The sequence below is a fragment of the Catharus ustulatus genome, chromosome 2, assembly GCF_009819885.2.
Source record: "Catharus ustulatus isolate bCatUst1 chromosome 2, bCatUst1.pri.v2, whole genome shotgun sequence".
Lineage (NCBI taxonomy): Eukaryota > Metazoa > Chordata > Aves > Passeriformes > Turdidae > Catharus > Catharus ustulatus.
Genome location: NC_046222.1, coordinates 27,107,578 through 27,120,238, shown reverse-complemented (window position 1 = coordinate 27,120,238; position 12,661 = coordinate 27,107,578). Strand labels below are relative to the sequence as shown.

Below are 12,661 nucleotides of genomic sequence, written 5' to 3'. Positions count from 1 at the left end.
AATTTCACGCATGTAAGGCGCACCCTTTTGACTAAAATTTTGGTCTGAACCCGGAAGTGCACCTTATACCCTGGAGCGCCTTATATATGGACAAAGTTCAGAAATTTGCCAACACCTGGAAGTGCACCTTATACTCCGGTGCGCCTTATACTTGTGAAATTACTGTACTTGTTTTCTTACCTTCTGTAATGCTAGAATGCATTCAAGCATTCAAAAGCAAGGGCATTATGGAGATTCTAGTATTAGACAATGTCCATCTAACAGCTCTGAAGATCAATAAAGTAGTAGAAACAGTTTAAGAAAAGTTTTGTAGTACAAGAGGCTATATGAATTTTTGTGTGTTTAAATTAATGGAGGTAGGTTAGGCAGTAATGTTATTTGTCTAAGTGTTCTTTAGTCTAGGAAAGATACGGCATTAGCTACAATTATAATGTGTGAAAACTATCTGAAATAAGCTTATATGAAGGTTGCTGTTGCCTGGCAGTTGAATTTATTCTCTCTCCTATTGTTTAGACTACATTTCACTGATGGTATGAAGAAAGTACCCTTGCCCACTTTCTTAAAAGCAATAGTTTTCAGTATTTTCTCCAAAAATTTCACATTGTCCCAATTAGTTTGGCGTAAGGACCATTTCTTGAAGTATTTTAAGATTCTCTCTTAACTTGTTTATTAGCTAATATAAAGCATGTGAATGAGTGTCCTAGTTTGCTTTACTTAACTTGCACATACTGAAAAGAAATAGTTCAGAAAATGCTGCTTCTCCTGTGAGAGAAACTGATTACACCACATATTAATCTGTAGCAGTTAGCTCTGACTATACTAAGACAGGAAAGTGTATGGTAAGGAACTGTCAAAAACTGATCACTTCCTTTAAGTAACATGTGTTTAAATACAGAAATTAGTACTTGTTTACTTCAGGCTTGACAAAAAATGTTACCATCCTGATGTAGATAAATTTTAAAATGCAAGATGTAATGGTTGTGGGGGAAAATAGAGCAGTCTATCCTGTAACCAAATTTTAGTCAATGGCATAAATTCCATCAAGCTTCAGCAGAGATGAAATTTCTTAGTTTGTTCCTTATTGTACATCACTTATTGCGTATATTGTGTTTTGTTTCTGTCCCTCCTTGGGAGCTGCTCAAGTTAGCCTCCACTCTCTGGATTTCATTGAGGGTACTTCAAGAGTTTGTTCTCTTTCTTGCCCAGGGAACATTGCCCAAATCTTAATTTGGAAGTTGCTGAAATAACATGCCTGGAAAAAAGATGGGGATTTTGAAATGTCTGTGTTTTACTTCGGTGTATTTAAAGTATTAGCAGGTAAAATAAAGAAAAAGTAAATAGACTTTTAACAAGACATTAAATTGCCTAGTTTGGAAGAAATTACTTGGAATTTTCAGTGCGTAAGGAACTACTACATAGGTTTCTGATGGATTTGTTTTATGTTTGAGGGATTAAACCCAACATGAATGCAGCAAGTATTCCTCAGCCATTGCCACCTATTTCCTCATGACCTACATCCTTGCTTTTTTTCCTGTGTTCCCATGTGATGCCCTCAGCTTTCTCATGTGCCCTCTGCTGTTTGTGCTTGGCCTTCTTGAACAAGAACCTGCACGTTGTTTGACTTTTTTGCAGTTGTCGTTCGGCAGGGCTGAGGAAGCCCAGTGGTTCCCCCAAGGACTGAGCCCTCCTCACCTTGGAAGCAGCACTGATGCTCCACGCTGTTTTTATAGAATTTTTTTATTGGATTTGAGACTTCTGCCCTGCAGACTTGTCTGAAATAGGCTGGTGGAGTGCAAAAACATTTTGGGAAACTAGGAAAAGAAAAAAAAACAGCACAAAGCCAACTTCATGGAGCAGCCAGACCTTAAGGTTATTTAAAACAATTTTTAAAAGCCCCAGTCTAATCTGAAAAAAGTAATGCTAACATAGTTTCAAAATCTTAAAAGGAAGTTAATTGGAATTGATGACTTACTGTCCCGTCAGTTTTGTGTTTGTATATATTCTGTCAAATATTTTTCCTTACCATATATAAACTTTATAGTGCAAAATAAGGCTTTGAGTTGTATATAATGATTACAGATTTGGTGTAACTACTTGTGTTGTAAAGGACAGTGTAAAGGACTCATCTTATTTAAAACCCTTTAAAGGTATCTTTAAATAGACTTTTAAGTTACAGTGCTTCGACTGCTTAGTGCATTTAATCTATCTCTTCAATACTCCTGAAGCAATCTATGCTATCTGTTGTGTAATCTCTAAAGCCAATATACATGGGAGACCCAAAAAGTGATGCTTTACATGGTTTTGCTGTACATGTTGGTCTAACAGCAGGAGCTATCAGAGAGAGACATTGATCAGCAGTTAGATGCAATTAAATGTTCTCTACATGATTCCTTCTTAGTTTGGTGTCCAAAAGAGATCTTGGTGGCCATACTAGCTGTTACTAAATGTGACTAAAAGATTTAAAAACATCTTGTACGTTTGCTTGTTGAAATTCAAGACTCAAACTTCAAATTATTTCTGGTTACTGTTTGCAAGTAGTTACATTTAGGATAAACATTTAGTTACATTGCAAGTAGTTACTTTTTAGGATAAACCCTGATGCAATATTTGTACCAAGAAATTAGGTAGAAGTGCATTCATTTGATTTGGAAGTGAATAATTTCAAAAGCTGAAGTGATGACAACAGTTTGTCTACTGTATGTTCCAACTGACATTCTTGAGAAGAGGAGGGGAAGTATTTTTGCATAGCCTTCTCACTATTTCCTTTGGAAATGGAGGAAGAAAAATTGTGTTTTGAATTGCAGATTATTTTTTTATAAATCCTTAATTTCTGAAAGCTTTTTTTTATTTTATTTTGCACCACTCTGTGGTGGTTGTGACAAGGTAGTAATAGATGGCTTAGAGAACTGTCAGAGATGTTTTTCTTACTCAGACCTTTAGCCATAACTGGCAGGGATGTGTATATCCTGCTTCATAGAACCATGGAGTCATAGAATGGCTTAGGTTGGAACGGACCTTATAGATCACTTCATTCCAACCCCTTGCCATGGGCAGGGACTTCCACTAGATCAGGTTGCTCAGAACCCCATCCACCCTGGCCTAGAACACTTCCAGGGATGGGATATAGTTTTAATACATGCAGGAATAATGATTTCCGTCATAGCATAGATTATCTCAGGTGGAACAGGCCTCAGGAGATAAATTCTTCTAGGGGATAAGGCTAGCTCATAAAAGCAAATGAGAGTTTAAAGAAATATGGGTGGAAGGGGACTGGTTTTCCCTTTTGGGGTGTTTCTTTATAGCAGAGGATCTACAGATCTGTTGCTGATTGCTTGTTTGAGATTTTAGTGTAAGGTTTCAGGTATTCATTCAACAACTGATGACTTTCTAGAAAACCTTAGTACATCTATTTTGGGGGAGAAGCAGTTTTCTGCATCCAAGTACAATATTTCTACTGTGTTGAGCGGCTTAAAATTGTTTGCTGTGCAATTACAGTAATTTCACGATTACAAGCCGCACTGATTATAAGCTGCATCTCCAGGTGTCAGCAACATTTCGTTCTTTCTTTGTCCATACATAAGCCGCACCTGATTATAAGCTGCTCTGTCATTCGCAGCGAGGACCCACGTGCAACAAAGTTGCCAAATAGTAGCAGAATCGCGGGATCAGGGAGTTTACTGGCTCAGTTCGGGCCGTGCAGACTCGACCTGCTCGGGGCTGCCAACGGGGCCAGGTGGCCCAGCTCGGCGCTGCCGCTCAGCGGGGCCGCTCGGGGCCGGGTGGCGCTGCCACTGGGCTCGCTCGCCCCAGCCCGGCGCTACCCCGCGGCGGCAGGCGGGCACGGAGCCCCCCCACCCGCTCCTGCGGCACCGGTGGGAGGCGGGCATGGAGCCCCGCCGCCCGCTACTGCGGCGCCGGTGGGAGGTGGGCACGGAGTCCCCCCACCCGCTCCCACGGCACCAGTGGGAGGTGGGCACGGAGTCCCTTGCTCCCATGGCACTGGTGGGAGGCAGGCACAGAGCCCCCCTGCCCACTTCCACAGCACCAGCAGGAGGGAGCGCCCCGCCTCTCCCTCGGGCCGCAGGACCGGCAGGAGGGAGCACCCCGCCTCTCCCTCGGGCCGCGGGGATGGCAGCATGGAGCCCCCTGCCTCTTCCCCCCGCGCTGCCGGCACAGAACCCGCCTCCATCCGCTGCGCAGCAGAGTAACCAGTTTGTAACAACCATGCAATCCCGGGTTTTACTGGCAGGTGCTCAGCTCGGCACCTCGGCTGCACTTCCGGGTTGGAAATTTCAGAAATTTTTTCACATATTAGCCACTCCTGAGTGTAAGCCACATTTCTGGGGTGGGATCAAAATTTTAATCAAAATGGTGCGGCTTTTAATCGTGAAATTACTGTACATTAGATTCTCACAAACACTTGATACAGTGTTTACTGCATTTGCTTTGTTAGCTTTTTCATATTAGTTAATTTCATTCCAAAAATAAAATGCTGTATTCTGTAGTGCACTTAGATACATTTCTAAGTTGCTTCTGTAATATTTAATTGCCTAATTATTTAAGAAGATATACCTGCAATAGATTATGAAAAACTTCTTCATGTAGAAGGAATAGCTCCTAAGGGCTACTTGAGGTTTTTGGTATACATGCAAAAATTAGTATAAGGCTTCTTCTACAGATACTGTTGACATGTGATCTATGACTTGCTGTTCTGTTGCTCATCCTAGCTAGCAAATAGGATTGGGATAAAGATTAGATCTGGAAGTGACTGGTTAGACAGGCTCTTCCCAGATTCCTTAATCATCATGTACTTCAGGATACCAATAATACTTGCAGTACCAGTTCACCTGACAGTGCACATATGCTTTCAATATATGTATGAAAAACTGAGGCTGTTCAACACTCAGAAATAGTAAAAACATCAGCCATTGTGTGTATGATACCTACGCATAATTCATGATACATGGGATTTAAACTGACACAGGGTTTGGGCAAATTCTCAGTTTACAAATGGCAAGCATTTCATGGTCTTTTCCCTGCATGTGTGAGTTCTAATGTCAATATACTGTGGCATTTAACATGATTTTCTGATTCTCATTATCTCACAGTTTGACTTCTAAGACTGTCTGCACAGTGTTGTTTCATATCAGGTATCTGGTAACATTAGGATAGGAATGTTTTTATTTTTATCTGTGTTGGATACACTATCAGACATGGCAAAGGATAAAGTAAGTAGCTTAAAATGACTGGGTTTTTATGAATGGCTTAATATGTATATTTTACTGATACCTTTCCCTGTCCTCCACCTTTCGCTTTTTAGATGTGTGGTCAGCAGGCTGTGTATTGGCTGAACTGTTACTAGGACAACCAATCTTTCCAGGTGACAGTGGAGTGGATCAGTTGGTGGAAATAATCAAGGTATGGAATGTTAAGTGTTGTTTTGACTGCATTATTGCTTGGAAATCGGTATGAAAACATGCACTGTTATTAACTGATGAACATACAAATATTCTGGCATGGTTGTACAGGGTTTTGCATGTAAACAGTGTTTGAAAACACTTCTCATGCTATTTTGAGAACCTGATGATCTTTACTTTCTCTTCTTGCACTCATGCATAATGGTATACTGGGGCTTTTTCCCTCATAAAGGATTGCACTTCCTGTGTGCTTGGAAAAAGTGCTCATACGCAGCCAATATTTATTAATGGATGATTTTCATTCTTAAAGAGTCTGTCTCTTTTTCCTTTGTTGCACACAATTAGTACTTGGCTTTGAAAATAATGTTAAATTCCTTAGATTCTTCACATATATAGTTGCCTTCTCTTTTTCCTTCCTCTTAGCTCTTTTAAAATGAACAATGGGAAAGGGCACTTGTTTTTGAAGATAGAGAATCAGGACATATAGGGCAAAGGTACCTTCCACCTGAAGAGTCTTGTTTTTCAAGATAAAATAACTAATGTGTCAGAATATGTAACACTTATGTCCAAGCACATCTTGGTTGATTTCATGTGGAAAGCTGTGAATATTCTGTGGTTCTTAAATTAGAGTCATGGAAGAATAGTTCATGATTTGGATTCTCAACACCTTTGTCTACTCTACCTCTTTCAACTTCTGTAGTGAAGGAAATAAAATTTCCAAAGAGACCAGTATAATTTTCCTCTGAATCTATACTATGTACATAAGATGCCATTGTTACAGAGGGTGTGTACACATGCTATTCAGCTTTATTGATTTTGTCACCATGAGGGGACTGTATTAAGAGAATTTCCTTCTTGATTTTGCCACTACCTTGATGCATAAATATTTGTGTGGCATGCGTGTGAAAAGGCCCTCAAACCCCAAATCTGTGGGTGAGAAAGGAGAACTTCCTCCTTGTCTGTCATTGACTAGAAGACCTGCTGGTGTCTTTGTCCCTGTCCTAAGAGAGTGTATGACATGAACCAATACTGACTGGTCATTCTCCTGCCTGAAGGACATGGGCTGGTGAGGCTCAGGGATGTGCTGTGACATTTCCAGGCTGTCACCCCATCTCTACCAGGTTTTGACCATGCAGATCTTGCTTCTGTTACAATGAGTTTCTGTTTTTCCTGCTGAACATCCTCCAGTCAGCAGCTTTCCTTTGGAGACTCCATGTCTTCCACATACTTCTCCTATGACTTTCTTGATGTCTTCTTATTGCCTTTCTGCCCAATGTATTTCAAACTCAGTTTATCTAAGTTGAGTTAGTTTGCTTACTAATACTAATACTAATGAAAAACTAGAGTTGCTTTCAGATGTAGGGCTGATGATGGTACAAGTGACAATATTTTTAACTTCTGAGAAATGTCTTGTAGTGGTGTGCTTCTTTTTGCTACACTGCTTTTCTGACATGTGAAGGGGTCCGCATCAGATGACCAGACTGCCTCAGGATTTTGTGTGATAACTTGTGCTGTTTGCCTTTGGCTGTTTCTGAAAAGTCTTGGTTTGTTTCTTGATTAATGTCTAGGATCCTGGAAAACTAAAGCTAATCAAAGAATTAGCAAGATTGAAAAAGACCCCTGAGATCAAGCCCAACCTATGACCCAACACTGCCATGTCAACTAGACTATGGCACTAAATGACACATCCAGTCTTTCCTTAGACCTGTCCAGGGACAGTGACTTCACTACCTCCCTGGGCAGTCCATTCCAATATCTAATCATCCCTTCTGTGAAGCAATGCCTTCTATTGTCCAGCCTAAATTTTCCCTGGTGAAGCTTAAGGCTACATCCTCTGGTCCTTTCACTTGTTGTCCATGAGAAGACCCCAACCTCTACCTGAATTTTTGTAAATAGAACTTTATATTATGGTGACTGTCCACAGCTTGATCAGAAATCTGAGTGTAGAGAGGCCTCATTAGTGAAACCATAGTGCTCTGCCCTACCTTTGCTTTGATTTCACAATGTGAAAGTAAAACAATCAGGAGATGGATGGTCTTTTATTATTGACATGCCTGGCAAGCAGAAATTTGTGGTTTGGTTGAAAGTTTGCTAAAGAAAATGTTAACATCAGTTCTGCACTACTGAAGAAAACATCTGTGAACCAGTAATTTCATAGCACACCTATGCTCCAGTTGTGGCACTTAATTTGTTTACACTTCAGTTGTACTGAAGCAGAGGAGTACTTCAGTAAAATTGCTGATAGCCTTTGTACCATCTGTGGTAGTAACATTTCTTGAGTAACTTGTAGTAGTGATGATATATAGTACTGGCAAATTGATGTTATTTCTCAAGGCAGCTGAAGGAGTACCCAGTGTAAAGGATATTTCAGTAAATTACAGGTTGAAATTGTGATATTTATCCTCACTGAAATAAACTTCTGACTAATTTTTTTAAATATAGGAAGGGAGATATTTAATGTGCTGGGGTTTTCTCATCTTCTGTTACCTAGGTAGTCCACTACCCATAGAAATGAAGTGAAACAAAATGTACTGAGGCAGTATGTTCAGGAAAGTGTTGGGGAAAAATACTGTAAATCTTACAGCAGTAATCACAAAAAAGGATGTTCACTGAAACTTGAAGAAAGTGTAATGTAAAATGTGTGCCTGAATGGGTGGGTACCATGTTCTTCTGACAGTATTTGTTACCAATACAGCATATATTCTGAAGGCAAGGCTGGAAGAGAAGCTGAGTGCAAACAATCTTCTGTTGTGAAGTTTTGTAAAAACCATTCAGAAAAGCCCTAGCAAAAGGTGAAGGTGGGAATACAGAGAAGAGTTATAATTGAGAATATTGTGTTCAAGATCAACAGCCATGAGAAATTGTCTGGGAATTGGGATAACAAGGTGCTTTCCCTATAATGGTATATTCACTTACAGATATTTCTCATGGTGGGAGTAGAGGGAGAAAGTGCGTTTACATCAAATTTTTCTTCTCCTTTTGAGAATTGGGGAAAAGTAGAAAGTGAGTCAGTTTGTCTCCATTTTGCCAGTTGTTGGGAGGGATCTGTCTCATCTATGTGTGTATCCCATCTATCTGTGTATCCTTTAAAAATAACCAATAATGGAATTAAGTAGATTTGGTTTTTAACTCTTCAAAGAAGACATGAAGCGTTCTGCTCTTATGCACTTCCAGAAGGATGCTGAAATTCAACTTAGATTTGAAAGGATGGTATAAAAAAAGCAAGATGAGTGAGTTTGTTTCATGGCTGCAGTACAGTTGAGGACATGCAATTCTGCAGAAAAAAATTACCAGAAATGTTAAATATTGGCACAACATGTAAAATGTGATGTTGTATGAAGTTTCCTTTAGGGTAGGATTCATTAAAAAAATTTGGACAGATGGCGTCCACCTCTTCCATTTGCTGCCATAAAACACTAGTATTTAAGGCTTTCATTGTAACACAGACTTATTTTAATGCTAGCTGGCTGTGGGAGAAGCAGAGCTGTCGGTGAGCTTCGTAGAAGCTTGCAGGTTGGGAGCTGGGAGCTGCTGTTTGACTATCTGGGGTCCTGCTTTTCAGATAGCTTCATTAGAACTGTGCCTGAAACTTAGGGGCAGGGAAAATTATGTATTTTAAACTTCTAAAAATGGGCTATAGTAAGAAAATACCTACCACACATTTGGAAATATGTCAGACTTTCATCCTTTATATTTGATTGATTCCACTGCAGGAAGAGGTCAGCTTAGAAATTTTAGTGCTGGTTCTTAGCAATTCAATATGATTGAATCACAGTCACACTTGAGGTATTTTTTGAGCCAAGATAAACTTTTCTGTTTTCAGTTGCTTACTCAGCTGTGATTATTCAGAGTTTATTTCACAATGTCTTGGTTTAGTTTGAATTTCCTGGCCAATGCAGTAATAAATGTTATAGTTTACATTTGCCAATTTTAATATACAGTAATTTCACTAATACAAGCCGCAACAATTTGACAAAAATTTTAGTGGAAACCCGGAAGTGCGGCTAATACTCGGGGGCGGCTAATATGTGAATAATTTTCTGACATTTACAACCCCAGACATGCCAGCCAGGGCGTCGAGCCAAGCACCTGCCAGTAAAAGCTGGCATTTCGCGATTGTTACAAAGTGTTACTCTGTTGCCCTGGCTCCCTGCGGGCAGCACGGTGGGCAGGGAGAGAGGCAGGAGAGCTCTCCCCTCCTCTGCCGCAACCCGGGGGAGAGACGGGGGGGGCCCTGCGCTGCCATTGCCACGACTCGGGGAGGAGGGGGGGGGGCCGCACCGCCATTGCCACGGCTCGGGGAGTGGGGGGGGGCTCTGCCCCCGCCCTCCGCCGCCATGGCGGGAACAGGGGGTGCTCCGTGCCTGACCGGCGCCGCGGCGTGAGCAGGGCGCGCTCTCCGTGCCTGGCCGGCGCCGCGGCTTGAGCGGGGTGTGCGCTCCGTGCCCGGCCGGCGCCACGGAGGAAGCAGGGCCGGGGCGAGCGAACCCAGAGGCGGCGGCCAGCCCCGAGCGGCACCACCGAACTGGGCCACCTGGCCCCATCAGCAACCCCTAGCGGGCCGAGCCTGCACAGCCTTAGTTGAGCCAGTAAACCCCGCCCTGCCGCCGTTCTGTTACTATTTGGCAACTTTGTTGCACGCGGGTCCTCGCTGCGAATGACAGAGCAGCTTATATTCAGGTGCGGCTTATTTATGGACAAAGAACGAAATATTTGCCAACACCCAGAGATGCGGCTTATACTCAGTGCGGCTTGTATTTGTGAATTTACTGTACTCAATATTTTTTATATTTGTGAGATAGGATTAGGAACAAAGCAAGGCAGGCTGAAAACTTAAAAGGGTATAAAGAAAAACTTTATTAACAACACAAAGAAAATAATAAATTCAGAATAAGATTTTCAGACCACTCCCTCCTCCTCCTCCCCACCCCACCCGCCGCACCTTCTTAACAACAACATAGAGAGACACTTCAGTCAGTCCCTCACTTAAATGTTCTTTTCAGTTCACTTCAGGGAGAGGAGTTCCTTCTTGTTCAGCTGTAGGGATTTTTTCCAAGAGAAAAATAAAGTTCTCTTGTGTCTTCACTTTTCACGAATAGCAGCTGCCCGGGAAATCTGCAAATCGTGAAACTCCTCCCATCTTCACAGCCTTCCCAAAACTGTGTTTGTGGACCATGTCTTGCTCATGGGGTATTACTTTTAAGGGTAAACTGTTCAAAAGCAAAAGTTCTCTTCATCTCTCTTTCCTCTGTTCATGCTTCATTCTCAGGAACAGAGGTCCCCGCTTTCCCCCGGGGCAAAGGGTCTTTTTCCCCAAACACTTCAACCCCCCCATGTCTTTTCCCACGATTTATAGGAATCTTCAGTGCAGTACAGTCCACCCCCATGGAGCTTACAAAAAGATTTTTCAGCCAACCTTTGGGGCGTCTCGTCAATCTCCTCCTATCTGGAAACTTGGCTCCTGCTTCACTGACTTTGGTGTATTCTTTCGGGTTTTTCCCTCCTACTCAAGGGAGGATGGGAGGTCTGCAAGTCTTATCTGAGCATTGGAAGGGTTAAAATTTCACACAGAAGATGAAGGGGGCTGGGCCAGGCCATGCTGGAGCTGTGCCAGGATCTCAGGCCGCCCAGGCTGCACTGGCAGGGCTGGATGAAAACTGCAGTCCAACAAGCAAGTGCATGGAGGGGCTCCGCCAAAACAGAGCCCAGCTGCCTTCCCCCAGGCCACGTGGGCAGCTGGGCGGCCCTGGCCAGCCCACGGCTGCTCTGAGCTGGCGGCTGCGCTGGGGGGAAGGGAGGAGGGCTAGGATGGTAGCAACTGGCCTCTTCTCCCCCTGGCCACTGGGGCCTCCGGTGGAGAATGGGACCCGGTGGAGAATGGGACCCGGCAGCTTCCCGAGCCGCATGCGAGGGGTGGGAGGGGGGTGGGAGGCGGGCCGAGTCGATGTTACCTTGGGAGAGACCGGAAATGAAAGATAATTTTTTTCCCGACATTTCCTTGCTTCAAAATGTGATTCACGGAGTGAACTAGCTTCTCTAATTGTTTTCTCAGGCTGTCAACAACTAAACCAACCTTCAATTGGTCCTATCAATTGACAGAAGTTCTCATGGAAAAAACTTCCGAGTGTGCCCTCTCCCCAGGTTGCCTTCAATGCATAATCAGCACACACAACATAGAAAGTGAATGCTACAACTGGTTGTGAAGTTTCTTGCATTAGACTTTTTTTTTGCATGACTTCAAAATGCCATCATGTTAAATTAGTTCTTCTTTCTCATGCAGTTCTTGATGACATCCCCCCTTTAGCTGTGCTCATGACGCCTTGTCAGTTGGCACAAATTGCCCTTCCTGCAGGCTATATGCTCAACATTCTCAGTCCCTTGCTGGATCACAAGCATTTTTGGCTTTTCACAGATTTTGATACACTTTCAACAGTTGTCATGTTGTGAAAAACACGTTTCACTGTCCTGGTAAAATTTAAGAGGTTTAATAAAAAGACAATAGGAGACACACGTAAAGCAAAGGGTTAAAACTGCCGGGTAACGAGGTTTTGGGAACGCCCCTTTAAATACACTTTACAATACATCAACCTGTTGCATATTCATAGTCCCTCATGTATAGTAAAAAATTTCTGGGAACTGTTTAGCATGGCCACTCCTTGGATCCACCTTTTTAGAGCATGCGTGTTTCGTGGCTTGTGCTTTAATCCTCTTCTTATCATCTTTTAATTTGGGTGGTGGTCCCGGCCTTTTGCAGCTGGTGAGTGTTGATAATTGTCGTGTCAGCTGCAGGGCCCTATCACATGTTCACGGGCTGTTCTCTCAATTATAGACGGGTAGTTTAAGCATGCTATCTCAAAAAAACATTAAGTCTAACTTTTGCTATTAGAAGAAAAAAAGCCCTGTATTCATACAGAAAAGCTGTTTTAGCTTTATACATATAGTATTTATCCTAAAAGTTGCGAAAAGCCAACAATATGTCATGCAATTATAACAATACCCCCCGTCTTTCTTTTTACACGTCATTTGGCTTTGAGCAATATTCCTTTTATGTTTACTAATTGTTCTTTTACCAAATCTTGGACCTTACTGTCAATGATATATGTGAAACAAATCCGTTTTTCTCCTTTTGGACATTTACTTTCCAATTGGTTATTGCTTATTCCGATATTTTCTACAATCCAATTCTTTTGTTTCCCCATTTTCATTTTGTTCACAGGTGCTTAATTTGGATGGGTCATAACATT

The 12,661-nt window shown here is 42.2% G+C and overlaps 1 protein-coding gene across 4 annotated transcripts in view; it reads left to right on the top strand.

Annotated features, from left to right (window-relative positions):
• GSK3B (glycogen synthase kinase 3 beta) overlaps window positions 1-12,661 on the top strand; it is a 178,442-nt gene that overhangs the window by 120,666 nt on the left and 45,115 nt on the right. For all 4 annotated transcript variants that reach the window (XM_033053150.2, XM_033053152.2, XM_033053151.2 and 1 more), the window contains one exon: window positions 5,321-5,418. In XM_033053150.2, coding sequence (XP_032909041.1) covers window positions 5,321-5,418 — 98 coding nt within the window. The remainder of the gene's footprint in view (window positions 1-5,320; window positions 5,419-12,661) is intronic.